The sequence below is a fragment of the Pseudophryne corroboree genome, chromosome 9 (assembly GCF_028390025.1).
Source record: "Pseudophryne corroboree isolate aPseCor3 chromosome 9, aPseCor3.hap2, whole genome shotgun sequence".
Classification (NCBI taxonomy): domain Eukaryota; kingdom Metazoa; phylum Chordata; class Amphibia; order Anura; family Myobatrachidae; genus Pseudophryne; species Pseudophryne corroboree.
This window is the reverse complement of record NC_086452.1, coordinates 481,068,846-481,089,533: the sequence shown is the minus strand read 5'-3', so window position 1 is coordinate 481,089,533 and position 20,688 is coordinate 481,068,846. Positions and strand designations below refer to the sequence as shown.

At 45.4% G+C, this 20,688-nt stretch overlaps 1 protein-coding gene across 1 annotated transcript in view; it reads left to right on the top strand.

The window, feature by feature from the left end:
- Positions 1–20,688, top strand: part of CDHR4 (cadherin related family member 4) — a 233,471-nt gene that overhangs the window by 21,833 nt on the left and 190,950 nt on the right. Inside the window, exon 4 of the mRNA XM_063941453.1 lies at positions 6,637–6,820. Within this exon, the coding sequence (XP_063797523.1) occupies positions 6,637–6,820 (184 nt within the window). The remainder of the gene's footprint in view (positions 1–6,636; positions 6,821–20,688) is intronic.

The following is a 20,688-nucleotide window of genomic DNA, read 5'->3' as shown; positions in this document are numbered from 1 at the left end:
TACAACTTACACGGGTTAATACTTGCATTGGTTAATTGGTTAACATTATCTTTAACATTTACACAGTTGCTAAGTGTTTGTTTGTTACACCTTAATGCGTCATTCTCCGCAACCAATTTTTCTCCCGATATATATGGTGGCGGTGGGGCCGTGGCTATCAGTTTTCTGATCGAGCCAGATCCCGCCGCCTGAGCCAATCCTCTCTGTATGTCACCCTCCTGTTGCCACAACTGTAAATAATCATAATGCTTGATTCGTCTCTTGCCTGATTTAATGAGACATATCCTTCTCCTTAAATTCGTTAACACTTCTGTGCTGAAGCTACCTACTCTTGGGAATTTCTCCCCGTCATGTACCGTCATTCTCTCCCATTCATCACATAAAGCTTCTGTGTGACTTCCGTATTTCTCACACATTACGCATCTTGCCGACCCAACTGGTCGGTTCACTGAATCAACCCGAACCGAGGTTGATCGCCCCCTACCTGAACAAGTGGCCCCCATAGTTCGAAGGTGTTGCTTTATTCAACCAACCCTTACGCAAACCAAAATGTTCAAAATAGGCTGACGGTGGCGGTTTACCGAGTACCCCACTCACTCGCCCACGCCGACCAATATGACCTGATCACACCGATATGGTGCTGGCGTACTCGACCCAGGGCCCCTGCGACCTGAACCTCTATTTACTGGAACCTGTGAGGGTGATCCGAAGAACACTTACTCTTTCCAGTAACTATTGGTTGTTGGATAGTTCCTGAGTGAGCAGCGAACCTCCCTTAAAATACAAAAAATTACACAAATCACGTTAGAATGTACAACTAGCGTTTATGACCTTCGTACACAAATAGTACCGGTCAGGTTTACTAATGCACACAATTACGTGCGGTACAATCGTTCAGCACATAAGCAACTAATCTTATGTACGGAGCGACCAGTGGAATCGAAAATTACGGCTGCGAATTCCTTCAGCCAGAGCTTGTATGGCCTATATGGGTGTTGCACCAACCCTTTCTTGGTGTTGTGCCTGTGGACTGTATAGCGGACTTCCTTGTCTGCTGTACCTGAACCTGCTGGTCTGCTATGACCTCCTGGTCTGTTACAGTATGACCTCCTGGTCTGCTACACTCTAATGCTCAAATTGTATGTTTTAACCAGGGATGCCTCCCTAGCCACCATGTACGTCACTTACACGCATGTACCTCACGAGAACTCGACTTTTCTTGTGGTTCAACCTCAAAAATTGTAAAAACAAACACTCACTCACCACATATACACTTTTGTTTCTATTTCTATTTCTGCGCAGAAATTTCTCTTTAGACCAGATGTGTTACAAATTAGGAGAAGGATCTGTTAATTTAAATTTCGAATGTAAAAATAGATTTGCGCGATTTATCGCCTTGCGTTATTTACCGCGTTGCGCTATTTATCGCGTTGAAAAAAAAATTTACACTTGTGATTTGAGTTACGTGGGCGTACCCGTACGCTCCGTTGCGTAATATACGCTGCGTGCGTCGGCCCTTGGATTGCGTACACAAGTCTCAGTCCTTTGTTAGAGACACGTGTACGCAAAGCAAAGATCCACCGTAACACAATTTATACGTTTATCAATGTAGATGATCCTTTATCATCTACCGCGCACCACACTGACTTCGCCTTGTCTCTCAGGCACAGCTGTGTGTTTGTCTATACTTTAACTATATTACCTTTACTCTTAAACTATGAAATAGCGGCAAATCTCTCTTAGCACGTTTATCAACTATAAAACTGGCAAACAGGAGAGTGATATACGAAAATACACAAATGAAAAAAAAAGAAATGCAGATATATATGTGTGCGTGCGTGTGTACGCAAGACAGAAAAATAAACAGTTTTTAAAAGAGACTAGCGTGTTGTTCTTACCTCCGGTTCCCGGATTCCTTCAGCACCCTTTACTAAGAGAAGCAGACGCTTATCCAAACAGCACTACGAGGAATATGATCTCCCGCCCTTTGCTGCTGGATAATGTCTGCTGAAATTACCTAGTGCAGATATGTGAAGGACAGGACGAGCCCGCAATTGATAAAGCTAAATATTTATCTTATATAATACCCTTTATGAGGTCTAAGAACACTGTACGCTATCTACGTATGAAGTACCGTAAGGGTACGCACGTTGCGTAACAATCGCTTAGCCGTAGTCGAGACGCTCAAGCGTCACGTTCGCTCACGGCCAAGAGATCACAGGCAGGCACGCTATTGGCTGCTGACTAACGTAATGATTCGCTATAGCGTAGCGGACGCTCGGGACCACGAGGAGATCACCAGCGGCGCTGACGCTCACAATGTTAAATCTTTATATCTAAACCATAAACAATGTAATATGCTGTAAAACCTTTGTGTAGAGATAGGGTGTAGATGCAACCTAGTGTAACCTTATTAACTTAAAAGCTGTTTGAGCGTCACCGACGCTCTGAGAATACTAGACACTATAAGATATACACAGATACCTGGGCTTAGGGTCCAACGCCTAATATATATATATTTTGAATGATATACTTGCAAAAGAATTAATACAAATACAAATCATACACTACAATATAACATAGACTACCTAACCAGATAACTACACAGGAAATATAATACAATTACTATTTAAGAGAAAATAAGAGAAAAAGAGGAGGAGAGAGAGAGAGAGAGAAATTGGCCCACAATAACAAGAAGATCAATATAGCTGCGGAGAAAAACTTACGCACAAGGGGAAACGATCGCATGCGCCTCGATATCCAGCTCCCGATTATCAGCAATGAGAACCGTTGAAGAGAGTGAACTGGATATGGTCGGCCTGCCTATTTATGCCCCACACACAATACAATTCAATGGTCCCTACAATCTCATTGTTCATTGGACACAGGAATTCGGCTTCGCATTATAACAAAAGGTCATAGGTTGATTCATACAGGTGGGCCGTGACTATTTCCAACTGTTCAGGTGGGTGGGACACTGAGTTTCCCGCCGCATGACTAAATAAGAACAAATAATAGTAAATGGACATAAACTTCTTATGTCCATAACTATTCGCACGAGCGATTAATCCGCTCCAAACCAACACCGGAATATTGCTATTTAAATACTCTTCCGATGGGTACCAAACACCACTGTATGACCCCTGTTAGACCCTTCGTACAATACAAAGAGGGATCTCTCTGTTCATGAACATGCTATATTAACTAAACTTTCAGAATCTATCAAAGGGACCATGATCTACAAAATACATTATATAGTAAAAATATGTAACGATTGAGTCGCACGCTACGATCACATAAACTCTACCGTAAATACGCATACCGTGCGCCTGCGGGTGCCCGCGACTGTGAGTATGCGCACATACGGTAGAGCGCACGCATGCGCAGCACGGACCTGTGTGAGGTGCAAATATGGTAGTGTGCATAGAGATATTTTTCTGACTTTGACAGAGGGTTAGGGTCACTCTGAAGGTGGAGATGGTGTGGTTATTAGGGCTCGGGGTTAGCGTTGGACTAGGGGTCGGGGTTATGGCTTTGGTTAGGGTCAGTGTTCGGATTGAGGGTAACGGTTGGGATGTAAGTGTTATGGTAGTGAGGGTTAGGGTCACTCTGAAGATGGAGATGGTGTGGTTATTAGGGCTCGGGGTTAGCGTTGGATTAGGGGTCGGGGTTATAGCTTTGGTTAGGGTCAGTGTTCAGGTTGAGGGTAACGGTTGGGATGTTAGTGTTATGGTAGTGAGGGTTAGGGTCACTCTGAAGGTGGAGATGGTGTGGTTATTAGGGCTCGGGGTTAGCGTTGGATTAGGGGTCGGGGTTATAGCTTTGGTTAGGGTCAGTGTTCGGATTGAGGGTAACGGTTGGGATGTTAGTGTTATGGTAGTGAGGGTTAGGGTCACTCTGAAGGTGGAGATGGTGTGGTTATTAGGGCTCGGGGTTAGCGTTGGATTAGGGGTCGGGGTTATAGTTTTGGTTAGGGTCAGTGTTTGGATTGAGGGTAACGGTTGGGGTCGGGGCTATGGCTTTGGTTAGGGTCAGGGTTCAGATTGAGGGTAAAGGTTGGGATGTTAGTGTTATGGTAGTGAGGGTTAGGGTCACTCTGAAGATGGAGATGGTGTGGTTATTAGGGTTCGGAGTTAGCGTTGGATTAGGGGTCGGGGTTATATCTTTGGTTAGGGTCAGGGTACAGGCTGAGGGTAAAGGTTGGGGTGTTAGTGTTATGATAGTGAGGGTTAGGGTCACTCTAAAGATGGAGATGGTGTGGTTATTAGGGCTCGGGGTTAGCGTTGGACTAGGGGTCGGGGTTATGACTTTGTTTACGGTCAGGGTTCAGATTGAGGGTAACGGTTGGGGTGTAAGTGTTATGGTAGTGAGGGTTAGGGTCACTCTGAAGATGGAGATGGTGTGGTTATTAGGGCTCGGGGTTAGCGTTGGATTAGGGGTCGGGGTTATGGCTTTGGTTAGGGTCAGGGTTCTGGTTGAGGGTATTAGTGTTATGATAGTGGGGGTTGGGGTCACTCTGAAGATGGAGATGGTGTGGTTATTAGAGCTCGGGTTAGTGTTGGATTAGGGGTCGGGGTTATGGCTTTGGTTAGGGTCAGGGTTCGGACTAAGGGTAACTGTTGGGGTGTGAGTGTTATGATAGTGAGGGTTAGGGTCACTCTGAAGGTGGAGATGGTGTGGTTATTAGGGCTCGGGGTTAGCGTTGGATTAGGGATCGGAGTTATAGCTTTGGTTAGGGTCAGTGTTCAGATTGAGGGTAACGGTTGGGGTCGGGGCTATGGCTTTGGTTAGGGTCAGGGTTCAGATTGAGGGTAACGGTTGGGGTGTAAGTGTTATGGTAGTGAGGGTTAGGGTCACTCTGAAGATGGAGATGGTGTGGTTATTAGGGTTCGGGGTTAGCGTTGGATTAGGGGTCGGGGTTATGGCTTTGGTTAGGGTCAGGGTTCGGGTTGAGGGTAAAGGTTGGGGTGTTAGTGTTATGATAGTGAGGGTAGGGTCACTCTGAAGATGGAGATGGTGTGGTTATTAGGGCTCGGGGTTAGCGTTGGACTAGGGGTCGGGGTTATGACTTTGGTTAGGGTCAGGGTTCGGGTTGAGGGTAACGGTTGGGGTCGGGGCTATGGCTTTGGTTAGGGTCAGGGTTCAGATTGAGGGTAACGGTTGGGGTGTAAGTGTTATGGTAGTGAGGGTTAGGGTCACTCTGAAGATGGAGATGGTGTGGTTATTAGGGCTCGGGGTTAGCGTTGGATTAGGGGTCGGGGTTATGGCTTTGGTTAGGGTCAGTGTTCGGATTGAGGGTAACGGTTGGGATGTTAGTGTTATGATAGTGAGGGTTGGGGTCACTCTGAAGATGGAGATGGTGTGGTTATTAGGGCTCGGGGTTAGCATTGGATTAGGGGTCGGAGTTATAGCTTTGGTTAGGGTCAGTGTTCGGATTGAGGGTAACGGTTGGGGTCGGGGCTATGGCTTTGGTTAGGGTCAGGGTTCAGATTGAGGGTAAAGGTTGGGGTGTTAGTGTTATGGTAGTGAGGGTTAGGGTCACTCTGAAGGTGGAGATGGTGTGGTTATTAGGGCTCGGGGTAAGCGTTGGATTAGGGGTGGGGGCTATGGCTTTGGTTAGGGTCAGGGTTCAGATTGAGGGTAACGGTTGGGGTGTAAGTGTTATGGTAGTGAGGGTTAGGGTCACTCTGAAGATGGAGATGGTGTGGTTATTAGGGCTCGGGGTTAGCGTTGGATTAGGGGTCGGGGTTATGGCTTTGGTTAGGGTCAGGGTTCGGGTTGAGGGTAACGGTTGGGGTGTAAGTGTTATGATAGTGAGGGTGACGGTCACTCTGAAGATGGAGATGGTGTGGTTATTAGGGCTCGGGGTTAGCGTTGGATTAGGGGTCGGGGTTATGGCTTTGGTTAGGGTCAGGGTTCGGGTTGAGGGTAACGGTTGGGGTGTTAGTGTTATGATAGTGAGGGTGACGGTCACTCTGAAGATGGAGATGGTGTGGTTATTAGGGCTCGGGGTAAGCGTAGTACTAGGGGTCGGGGTTATGGCTTTGGTTAGGGTCAGTGTTCGGATTGAGGGTAACGGTTGGGATGTTAGTGTTATCGTAGTGAGGGTTAGGGTCACTCTGAAGATGGAGATGGTGTGGTTATTAGGGCTCGGGGTAAGCGTTGGATTAGGGGTCGGGGTTATGGCTTTGGTTAGGGTCAGTGTTCGGTTTGAGGGTAACTGTTGGGGTGTAAGTGTTATGGTAGTGGGGGTTAGGGTCACTCTGAAGATGGAGATGGTGTGGTTATTAGGGCTCGAGGTAAGCATTGGATTAGGGGTCGGGGTTATGGCTTTGGTTAGGGTCAGGGTTCGGGTTGAGGGTAAAGGTTGGGGTGTAAGTGTTATGATAGTGGGGGTTACGGTCACTCTGAAGACGAGGGCTGGAGACTCCTCTGACATTGCAGGTTACTGCACCCCTTCCTGTGGCCACTAGGTGGCAGCTGTGATTGTAGTGACTGACATGGCAGCTCTCACATACTATAACAAGGGGGCCTGTGAGGCATGAGGCAGTAATGCGAGGTACAACCTTTAGCCCCCATCCATGTGCTGTGTCGCCCCTGTCCCAATCATAAACACACCTCCGCCTCCCATTACAGGAACAGGAGCCATCAGGACGACCTACAACCTGGACCTGGACCGGCTCCCATCCCTGGCCAGCACCGTCCTCCTGGTCCGGGCCTATGACCAGTACCAGCGAAGTAACAGCGCAACCGTCACCGTGACCATTAATGTGACGCCCGTCAATAACGTCGCCCCGCAGTGCAGCCCTGCTGTGGTGGTGTGAGTAACAAAGCGTATACTGATATCCATGTGGGAGGCACACTGGGCACATGAGAAGTTATACTGTGCAGTACTACATACAGGCAGGATAATGACATATACTGAGAATAACACCAGCATACTGAATGTGGGGAGTGATACTGTGCAGGTCTACATACAGGCAGGATAATGACAGATACTGAGAATAACACCAGCATACTGAATGTGGGGAGTGATACTGTGCAGGTCTACATACAGGCAGGATAAGGACAGATACTGAGAATAACACCAGCACACTGAATGTGGGGAGTGATACTGTGCAGGTCTATATACAGGCAGGATAATGACATATACTGAGAATAACACCAGCACACTGACTGTGGGGAGTGATACTGTGCAGTACTACATACAGGCAGGATAATGACATATACTGAGAATAACACCAGCACACTGAATGTGGGGAGTGATACTGTGCAGTACTACATACAGGCAGGATAAAGACAGATACTGAGAATAACACCAAGCATACTGACTGTGGGGAGTGATACTGTGCAGTACTACATACAGGCAGGATAATGACATATACTGAGAATTACACCCAGCACACTGAATGTGGGGAGTGATACTGTGCAGTACTACATACAGGCAGGATAATGACATATACTGAGAATAACACCAGCACACTGAATGTGGGGAGTGATACTGTGCAGGTCTACATACAGGCAGGATAAGGACATATACTGAGAATAACACCAGCACACTGAATGTGGGGAGTGATACTGTGCAGTACTACATACAGGCAGGATAAGGACAGATACTGAGAATAACACCAGCACACTGAATGTGGGGAGTGATACTGTGCAGTACTACATACAGGCAGGATAATGACAGATACTGAGAATAACACCAGCACACTGAATGTGGGGAGTGATACTATGCAGTACTACATACAGGCAGGGTAAGGACAGACACTGAGAATTACACCCAGCACACTGAATGTGGGGAGTGATACTGTGCAGTACTACATACAGGCAGGATAAGATCAGATACTGAGAATAACACCAGCACACTGAATGTGGGGAGTGATACTGTGCAGTACTACATACAGGCAGGGTAAGGACAGATACTGAGAATTACACCCAGCACACTGAATGTGGGGAGTAATACTGTGCAGTACTACATACAGGCAGGATAAGGACAGATACTGAGAATAACACCCAGCACACTGACTGTGGGGAGTGATACTGTGCAGGTCTACATACAGGCAGGATAATGACATATACTGAGAATAACACCAGCACACTGAATGTGGGGAGTGATACTGTGCGGGTCTACATACAGGCAGGATAATGACATATACTGAGAATAACACCAGCACACTGAATGTGGGGAGTGATACTGTGCAGTACTACATACAGGCAGGATAATGACATATACTGAGAATAACACCAGCATACTGACTGTGGGGAGTGATACTGTGCAGGTCTACATACAGGCAGGATAATGACATATACTGAGAATAACACCAGCACACTGAATGTGGGGAGTGATACTGTGCAGTACTACATACAGGCAGGATAATGACATATACTGAGAATAACACCAGCACACTAAATGTGGGGAGTGATACTGTGCAGTACTACATACAGGCAGGATAATGACATATACTGAGAATAACACCAGCACACTGACTGTGGGGAGTGATACTGTGCAGTACTACATACAGGCAGGACAAGGACAGATACTGAGAATAACATCCAGCACACTGAATGTGGGGAGTGATACTGTGCAGTACTACATACAGGCAGGATAATGACATATACTGAGAATAACACCAGCATACTGACTGTGGGGAGTGATACTGTGCAGGTCTACATACAGGCAGGATAATGACATATACTGAGAATAACACCAGCACACTGAATGTGGGGAGTGATACTGTGCAGGTCTACATACAGGCAGGATAAGGACAGATACTGAGAATAACACCCAGCACACTGAATGTGGGGAGTGATACTGTGCAGTACTACATACAGGCAGGATAATGACAGATACTGAGAATAACACCAGCACACTGAATGTGAGGAGTGATACTGTGCAGGTCTACATACAGGCAGGATAATGACATATACTGAGAATAACACCAGCATACTGAATGTGAGGAGTGATACTGTGCAGGTCTACATACAGGCAGGATAATGACATATACTGAGAATAACACCAGCATACTGACTGTGGGGAGTGATACTGTGCAGTACTACATACAGGCAGGATAAGGACATATGCTGAGAATAACACCAGCACACTGACTGTGGGGAGTGATACTGTGCAGTACTACATACAGGCAGGATAATGACAGATACTGAGAATAATACCCAGCACACTGAATGTGGGGAGTGATACTGTGCAGGTCTACATACAGGCAGGATAATGACAGATATTGAGAATAACACCAGCACACTGAATGTGGGGAGTGATACTGTGCATGTCTGCATACAGGCAGGATAATGACATATACTGAGAATAACACCAGCACACTGACTGTGGGGAGTGATACTGTGCAGTACTACATACAGGCAGGATAAGATCAGATACTGAGAATAACACCAGCACACTGAATGTGGGGAGTGATACTGTGCAGTACTACATACAGGCAGGATAATGACATATACTGAGAATAACACCCAGCATACTGACTGTGGGGAGTGATACTGTGCAGTACTACATACAGGCAGGATAATGACATATACTGAGAATTACACCAGCACAGTAACTGTGTGGAGTGATACTGTGCAGTACTACATACAGGCAGGATAATGACATATATTGAGAATAACACCCCGCACACTGAATGTGGGGAGTGATACTGTGCAGGTCTGCATACAGGCAGGATAAGGACATATACTGAGAATAACACCAGCACACTGACTGTGGGGAGTGATACTGTGCATGTCTGCATACAGGCAGGATAATGACATATACTGAGAATAACACCAGCACACTGAATGTGGGGAGTGATACTGTGCAGTACTACATACAGGCAGGATAATGACAGATACTGAGAATAACACCAGCACACTGAATGTGGGGAGTGATACTGTGCAGTACTACATACAGGCAGGATAAGGACAGATACTGAGAATAACACCAGCACACTGAATGTGGGGAGTGATACTGTGCAGTACTACATACAGGCAGGATAAGGACATATACTGAGAATAACACCCAGCACACTGACTGTGGGGAGTGATACTGTGCAGTACTACATACAGGCAGGATAATGACAGATACTGAGAATAACACCAGCACACTGAATGTGGGGAGTGATACTGTGCAGTACTACATACAGGCAGGATAAGGACAGATACTGAGAATAACACCCAGCACACTGACTGTGGGGAGTGATACTGTGCAGGTCTACATACAGGCAGGATAATGACATATACTGAGAATAACACCAGCATACTGAATGTGGGGAGTGATACTGTGCAGGTCTACATACAGGCAGGATAAGGACAGATACTGAGAATAACACCAGCACACTGACTGTGGGGAGTGATACTGTGCAGTACTACATACAGGCAGGATAAGATCAGATACTGAGAATAACACCAGCACACTGAATGTGGGGAGTGATACTGTGCAGTACTACATACAGGCAGGATAATGACATATACTGAGAATAACACCAGCACACTGAATGTGGGGAGTGATACTGTGCAGTACTACATACAGGCAGGATAATGACATATACTGAGAATAACACCAGCACACTGAATGTGGGGAGTGATACTGTGCAGTACTACATACAGGCAGGATAATGACATATACTGAGAATAACACCAGCACACTGACTGTGGGGAGTGATACTGTGCAGTACTACATACAGGCAGGATAATGACATATACTGAGAATAACACCAGCACACTTAATGTGGGGAGTGATACTGTGCAGTACTACATACAGGCAGGATAATGACATATACTGAGAATAACACCAGCATACTGACTGTGGGGAGTGATACTGTGCAGTACTACATACAGGCAGGATAATGACATATACTGAGAATAACACCAGCACACTGAATGTGGGGAGTGACACTGTGCAGTACTACATACAGGCAGGATAATGACATATACTGAGAATAACACCAGCACACTGAATGTGGGGAGTGATACTGTGCAGGTCTACATACAGGCAGGATAAGGACAGATACTGAGAATAACACCCAGCACACTGAATGTCGGGAGTGATACTGTGCAGTACTGCATACAGGCAGGATAAGGACAGATACTGAGAATAATACCAGCACACTGACTGTGGGAAGTGATACTGTGCAGTACTACATACAGGCAGGATAATCACAGATACTGAGAATAACACCAGCACACTGAATGTGAGGAGTGATACTGTGCAGGTCTACATACAGGCAGGATAATGACATATACTGAGAATAACACCAGCATACTGACTGTGGGGAGTGATACTGTGCAGTACTACATACAGGCAGGATAAGGACATATACTGAGAATAACACCAGCACACTGACTGTGGGGAGTGATACTGTGCAGTACTACATACAGGCAGGATAATGACAGATACTGACAATAATACCCAGCACACTGAATGTGGGGAGTGATACTGTGCAGGTATACATACAGGCAGGATAATGACAGATATTGAGAATAACACCAGCACACTGAATGTGGGGAGTGATACTGTGCAGGTCTACATACAGGCAGGATAATGACATATACTGAGAATAACACCCAGCATACTGACTGTGGGGAGTGATACTGTGCAGTACTACATACAGGCAGGATAATGACATATACTGACAATTACACCAGCACAGTGACTGTGTGGAGTGATACTGTGCAGTACTACATACAGGCAGGATAATGACATATATTGAGAATAACACCCCGCACACTGAATGTGGGGAGTGATACTGTGCAGGTCTGCATACAGGCAGGATAAGGACATATACTGAGAATAACACCAGCACACTGACTGTGGGGAGTGATACTGTGCAGGTCTGCATACAGGCAGGATAATGACATATACTGAGAATAACACCAGCACACTGAATGTGGGGAGTGATACTGTGCAGTACTACATACAGGCAGGATAATGACAGATACTGAGAATAACACCAGCACACCGAATGTGGGGAGTGATACTGTGCAGTACTAAATACAGGCAGGATAAGGACAGATACTGAGAATAACACCAGCACACTGAATGTGGGGAGTGATACTGTGCAGTACTACATACAGGCAGGATAAGGACATATACTGAGAATAACACCCAGCACACTGACTGTGGGGAGTGATACTGTGCAGTACTACATACAGGCAGGATAATGACAGATACTGAGAATAACACCAGCACACTGAATGTGGGGAGTGATACTGTTGAGTACTACATACAGGCAGGATAAGGACAGATACTGAGAATAACACCCAGCACACTGACTGTGGGGAGTGATACTGTGCAGGTCTACATACAGGCAGGATAATGACATATACTGAGAATAACACCAGCATACTGAATGTGGGGAGTGATACTGTGCAGGTCTACATACAGGCAGGATAAGGACAGATACTGAGAATAACACCAGCACACTGACTGTGGGGAGTGATACTGTGCAGTACTACATACAGGCAGGATAAGATCAGATACTGAGAATAACACCAGCACACTGAATGTGGGGAGTGATACTGTGCAGTACTACATACAGGCAGGATAATGACATATACTGAGAATAACACCAGCACACTGAATGTGGGGAGTGATACTGTGCAGTACTACATACAGGCAGGATAATGACATATACTGAGAATAACACCAGCACACTGAATGTGGGGAGTGATACTGTGCAGTACTACATACAGGCAGGATAATGACATATACTGAGAATAACACCAGCACACTGAATGTGGGGAGTGATACTGTGCAGTACTACATACAGGCAGGATAATGACATATACTGAGAATAACACCAGCACACTGAATGTGGGGAGTGATACTGTGCAGTACTACATACAGGCAGGATAATGACATGTACTGAGAATAACACCAGCACACTGACTGTGGGGAGTGATACTGTGCAGTACTACATACAGGCAGGATAATGACATATACTGAGAATAACACCAGCACACTGAATGTGGGGAGTGATACTGTGCAGTACTACATACAGGCAGGATAATGACATATACTGAGAATAACACCAGCATACTGACTGTGGGGAGTGATACTGTGCAGTACTACATACAGGCAGGATAATGACATATACTGAGAATAACACCAGCACACTGAATGTGAGGAGTGATACTGTGCAGGTCTACATACAGGCAGGATAATGACATATACTGAGAATAACACCAGCATACTGACTGTGGGGAGTGATACTGTGCAGTACTACATACAGGCAGGATAAGGACATATGCTGAGAATAACACCAGCACACTGACTGTGGGGAGTGATACTGTGCAGTACTACATACAGGCAGGATAATGACAGATACTGAGAATAATACCCAGCACACTGAATGTGGGGAGTGATACTGTGCAGGTCTACATACAGGCAGGATAATGACAGATATTGAGAATAACACCAGCACACTGAATGTGGGGAGTGATACTGTGCAGGTCTACATACAGGCAGGATAATGACATATACTGAGAATAACACCCAGCATACTGACTGTGGGGAGTGATACTGTGCAGTACTACTTACAGGCAGGATAATGACATATACTGAGAATTACACCAGCACAGTAACTGTGTGGAGTGATACTGTGCAGTACTACATACAGGCAGGATAATGACATATATTGAGAATAACACCCAGCATACTGACTGTGGGGAGTGATACTGTGCAGTACTACATACAGGCAGGATAATGACATATACTGAGAATTACACCAGCACAGTAACTGTGTGGAGTGATACTGTGCAGTACTACATACAGGCAGGATAATGACATATATTGAGAATAACACCCCGCACACTGAATGTGGGGAGTGATACTGTGCAGGTCTGCATACAGGCAGGATAAGGACATATACTGAGAATAACACCAGCACACTGACTGTGGGGAGTGATACTGTGCATGTCTGCATACAGGCAGGATAATGACATATACTGAGAATAACACCAGCACACTGAATGTGGGGAGTGATACTGTGCAGTACTACATACAGGCAGGATAAGGACAGATACTGAGAATAACACCAGCACACTGAATGTGGGGAGTGATACTGTGCAGTACTACATACAGGCAGGATAAGGACATATACTGAGAATAACACCCAGCACACTGACTGTGGGGAGTGATACTGTGCAGTACTACATACAGGCAGGATAAGGACAGATACTGAGAATAACACCCAGCACACTGACTGTGGGGAGTGATACTGTGCAGGTCTACATACAGGCAGGATAATGACATATACTGAGAATAACACCAGCATACTGAATGTGGGGAGTGATACTGTGCAGGTCTACATACAGGCAGGATAAGGACAGATACTGAGAATAACACCAGCACACTGACTGTGGGGAGTGATACTGTGCAGTACTACATACAGGCAGGATAAGATCAGATACTGAGAATAACACCAGCACACTGAATGTGGGGAGTGATACTGTGCAGTACTACATACAGGCAGGATAATGACATATACTGAGAATAACACCAGCACACTGAATGTGGGGAGTGATACTGTGCAGTACTACATACAGGCAGGATAATGACATATACTGAGAATAACACCAGCACACTGAATGTGGGGAGTGATACTGTGCAGTACTACATACAGGCAGGATAATGACATATACTGAGAATAACACCAGCACACTGACTGTGGGGAGTGATACTGTGCAGTACTACATACAGGCAGGATAATGACATATACTGAGAATAACACCAGCACACTTAATGTGGGGAGTGATACTGTGCAGTACTACATACAGGCAGGATAATGACATATACTGAGAATAACACCAGCATACTGACTGTGGGGAGTGATACTGTGCAGTACTACATACAGGCAGGATAATGACATATACTGAGAATAACACCAGCACACTGAATGTGGGGAGTGACACTGTGCAGTACTACATACAGGCAGGATAATGACATATACTGAGAATAACACCAGCACACTGAATGTGGGGAGTGATACTGTGCAGGTCTACATACAGGCAGGATAAGGACAGATACTGAGAATAACACCCAGCACACTGTATGTCGGGAGTGATACTGTGCAGTACTGCATACAGGCAGGATAAGGACAGATACTGAGAATAATACCAGCACACTGACTGTGGGAAGTGATACTGTGCAGTACTACATACAGGCAGGATAATCACAGATACTGAGAATAACACCAGCACACTGAATGTGAGGAGTGATACTGTGCAGGTCTACATACAGGCAGGATAATGACATATACTGAGAATAACACCAGCATACTGACTGTGGGGAGTGATACTGTGCAGTACTACATACAGGCAGGATAAGGACATATACTGAGAATAACACCAGCACACTGACTGTGGGGAGTGATACTGTGCAGTACTACATACAGGCTGGATAATGACAGATACTGACAATAATACCCAGCACACTGAATGTGGGGAGTGATACTGTGCAGGTATACATACAGGCAGGATAATGACAGATATTGAGAATAACACCAGCACACTGAATGTGGGGAGTGATACTGTGCAGGTCTACATACAGGCAGGATAATGACATATACTGAGAATAACACCCAGCATACTGACTGTGGGGAGTGATACTGTGCAGTACTACATACAGGCAGGATAATGACATATACTGACAATTACACCAGCACAGTGACTGTGTGGAGTGATACTGTGCAGTACTACATACAGGCAGGATAATGACATATATTGAGAATAACACCCCGCACACTGAATGTGGGGAGTGATACTGTGCAGGTCTGCATACAGGCAGGATAAGGACATATACTGAGAATAACACCAGCACACTGACTGTGGGGAGTGATACTGTGCAGGTCTGCATACAGGCAGGATAATGACATATACTGAGAATAACACCAGCACACTGAATGTGGGGAGTGATACTGTGCAGTACTACATACAGGCAGGATAATGACAGATACTGAGAATAACACCAGCACACTGAATGTGGGGAGTGATACTGTGCAGTACTAAATACAGGCAGGATAAGGACAGATACTGAGAATAACACCAGCACACTGAATGTGGGGAGTGATACTGTGCAGTACTACATACAGGCAGGATAAGGACATATACTGAGAATAACACCCAGCACACTGACTGTGGGGAGTGATACTGTGCAGTACTACATACAGGCAGGATAATGACAGATACTGAGAATAACACCAGCACACTGAATGTGGGGAGTGATACTGTGCAGTACTACATACAGGCAGGATAAGGACAGATACTGAGAATAACACCCAGCACACTGACTGTGGGGAGTGATACTGTGCAGGTCTACATACAGGCAGGATAATGACATATACTGAGAATAACACCAGCATACTGAATGTGGGGAGTGATACTGTGCAGGTCTACATACAGGCAGGATAAGGACAGATACTGAGAATAACACCAGCACACTGACTGTGGGGAGTGATACTGTGCAGTACTACATACAGGCAGGATAAGATCAGATACTGAGAATAACACCAGCACACTGAATGTGGGGAGTGATACTGTGCAGTACTACATACAGGCAGGATAATGACATATACTGAGAATAACACCAGCACACTGAATGTGGGGAGTGATACTGTGCAGTACTACATACAGGCAGGATAATGACATATACTGAGAATAACACCAGCACACTGAATGTGGGGAGTGATACTGTGCAGTACTACATACAGGCAGGATAATGACATATACTGAGAATAACACCAGCACACTGAATGTGGGGAGTGATACTGTGCAGTACTACATACAGGCAGGATAATGACATATACTGAGAATAACACCAGCACACTGAATGTGGGGAGTGATACTGTGCAGTACTACATACAGGCAGGATAATGACATGTACTGAGAATAACACCAGCACACTGACTGTGGGGAGTGATACTGTGCAGTACTACATACAGGCAGGATAATGACATATACTGAGAATAACACCAGCACACTGAATGTGGGGAGTGATACTGTGCAGTACTACATACAGGCAGGATAATGACATATACTGAGAATAACACCAGCATACTGACTGTGGGGAGTGATACTGTGCAGTACTACATACAGGCAGGATAATGACATATACTGAGAATAACACCAGCACACTGAATGTGAGGAGTGATACTGTGCAGGTCTACATACAGGCAGGATAATGACATATACTGAGAATAACACCAGCATACTGACTGTGGGGAGTGATACTGTGCAGTACTACATACAGGCAGGATAAGGACATATGCTGAGAATAACACCAGCACACTGACTGTGGGGAGTGATACTGTGCAGTACTACATACAGGCAGGATAATGACAGATACTGAGAATAATACCCAGCACACTGAATGTGGGGAGTGATACTGTGCAGGTCTACATACAGGCAGGATAATGACAGATATTGAGAATAACACCAGCACACTGAATGTGGGGAGTGATACTGTGCAGGTCTACATACAGGCAGGATAATGACATATACTGAGAATAACACCCAGCATACTGACTGTGGGGAGTGATACTGTGCAGTACCACATACAGGCAGGATAATGACATATACTGAGAATTACACCAGCACAGTAACTGTGTGGAGTGATACTGTGCAGTACTACATACAGGCAGGATAATGACATATATTGAGAATAACACCCCGCACACTGAATGTGGGGAGTGATACTGTGCAGGTCTGCATACAGGCAGGATAAGGACATATACTGAGAATAACACCAGCACACTGACTGTGGGGAGTGATACTGTGCATGTCTGCATACAGGCAGGATAATGACATATACTGAGAATAACACCAGCACACTGAATGTGGGGAGTGATACTGTGCAGTACTACATACAGGCAGGATAATGACAGATACTGAGAATAACACCAGCACACTGAATGTGGGGAGTGATACTGTGCAGTACTACATACAGGCAGGATAAGGACAGATACTGAGAATAACACCAGCACACTGAATGTGGGGAGTGATACTGTGCAGTACTACATACAGGCAGGATAAGGACATATACTGAGAATAACACCCAGCACACTGACTGTGGGGAGTGATACTGTGCAGTACTACATACAGGCAGGATAATGACAGATACTGAGAATAACACCAGCACACTGAATGTGGGGAGTGATACTGTGCAGTACTACATACAGGCAGGATAAGGACAGATACTGAGAATAACACCCAGCACACTGACTGTGGGGAGTGATACTGTGCAGGTCTACATACAGGCAGGATAATGACATATACTGAGAAAAACACCAGCATACTGAATGTGGGGAGTGATACTGTGCAGGTCTACATACAGGCAGGATAAGGACAGATACTGAGAATAACACCAGCACACTGACTGTGGGGAGTGATACTGTGCAGTACTACATACAGGCAGGATAAGATCAGATACTGAGAATAACACCAGCACACTGAATGTGGGGAGTGATACTGTGCAGTACTACATACAGGCAGGATAATGACATATACTGAGAATAACACCAGCACACTGAATGTGGGGAGTGATACTGTGCAGTACTACATACAGGCAGGATAATGACATATACTGAGAATAACACCAGCACACTGAATGTGGGGAGTGATACTGTGCAGTACTACATACAGGCAGGATAATGACATATACTGAGAATAACACCAGCACACTGACTGTGGGGAGTGATACTGTGCAGTACTACATACAGGCAGGATAATGACATATACTGAGAATAACACCAGCACACTTAATGTGGGGAGTGATACTGTGCAGTACTACATACAGGCAGGATAATGACATATACTGAGAATAACACCAGCATACTGACTGTGGGGAGTGATACTGTGCAGTACTACATACAGGCAGGATAATGACATATACTGAGAATAACACCAGCACACTGAATGTGGGGAGTGACACTGTGCAGTACTACATACAGGCAGGATAATGACATATACTGAGAATAACACCAGCACACTGAATGTGGGGAGTGATACTGTGCAGGTCTACATACAGGCAGGATAAGGACAGATACTGAGAATAACACCCAGCACACTGAATGTCGGGAGTGATACTGTGCAGTACTGCATACAGGCAGGATAAGGACAGATACTGAGAATAATACCAGCACACTGACTGTGGGAAGTGATACTGTGCAGTACTACATACAGGCAGGATAATCACAGATACTGAGAATAACACCAGCACACTGAATGTGAGGAGTGATACTGTGCAGGTCTACATACAGGCAGGATAATGACATATACTGAGAATAACACCAGCATACTGACTGTGGGGAGTGATACTGTGCAGTACTACATACAGGCAGGATAAGGACATATACTGAGAATAACACCAGCACACTGACTGTGGGGAGTGATACTGTGCAGTACTACATACAGGCAGGATAATGACAGATACTGACAATAATACCCAGCACACTGAATGTGGGGAGTGATACTGTGCAGGTATACATACAGGCAGGATAATGACAGATATTGAGAATAACACCAGCACACTGAATGTGGGGAGTGATACTGTGCAGGTCTACATACAGGCAGGATAATGACATATACTGAGAATAACACCCAGCATACTGACTGTGGGGAGTGATACTGTGCAGTACTACATACAGGCAGGATAATGACATATACTGACAATTACACCAGCACAGTGACTGTGTGGAGTGATACTGTGCAGTACTACATACAGGCAGGATAATGACATATATTGAGAATAACACCCCGCACACTGAATGTGGGGAGTGATACTGTGCAGGTCTGCATACAGGCAGGATAAGGACATATACTGAGAATAACACCAGCACACTGACTGTGGGGAGTGATACTGTGCAGGTCTGCATACAGGCAGGATAATGACATATACTGAGAATAACACCAGCACACTGAATGTGGGGAGTGATACTGTGCAGTACTACATACAGGCAGGATAATGACAGATACTGAGAATAACACCAGCACACTGAATGTGGGGAGTGATACTGTGCAGTACTAAATACAGGCAGGATAAGGACAGATACTGAGAATAACACCAGCACACTGAATGTGGGGAGTGATACTGTGCAGTACTACATACAGGCAGGATAAGGACATATACTGAGAATAACACCCAGCACACTGACTGTGGGGAGTGATACTGTGCAGTACTACATACAGGCAGGATAATGACAGATACTGAGAATAACACCAGCACACTGAATGTGGGGAGTGATACTGTGCAGTACTACATACAGGCAGGATAAGGACAGATACTGAGAATAACACCCAGCACACTGACTGTGGGGAGTGATACTGTGCTGGTCTACATACAGGCAGGATAATGACATATACTGAGAATAACACCAGCATACTGAATGTGGGGAGTGATACTGTGCAGGTCTACATACAGGCAGGATAAGGACAGATACTGAGAATAACACCAGCACACTGACTGTGGGGAGTGATACTGTGCAGTACTACATACAGGCAGGATAAGATCAGATACTGAGAATAACACCAGCACACTGAATGTGGGGAGTGATACTGTGCAGTACTACATACAGGCAGGATAATGACATATACTGAGAATAACACCAGCACACTGAATGTGGGGAGTGATACTGTGCAGTACTACATACAGGCAGGATAATGACATATACTGAGAATAACACCAGCACA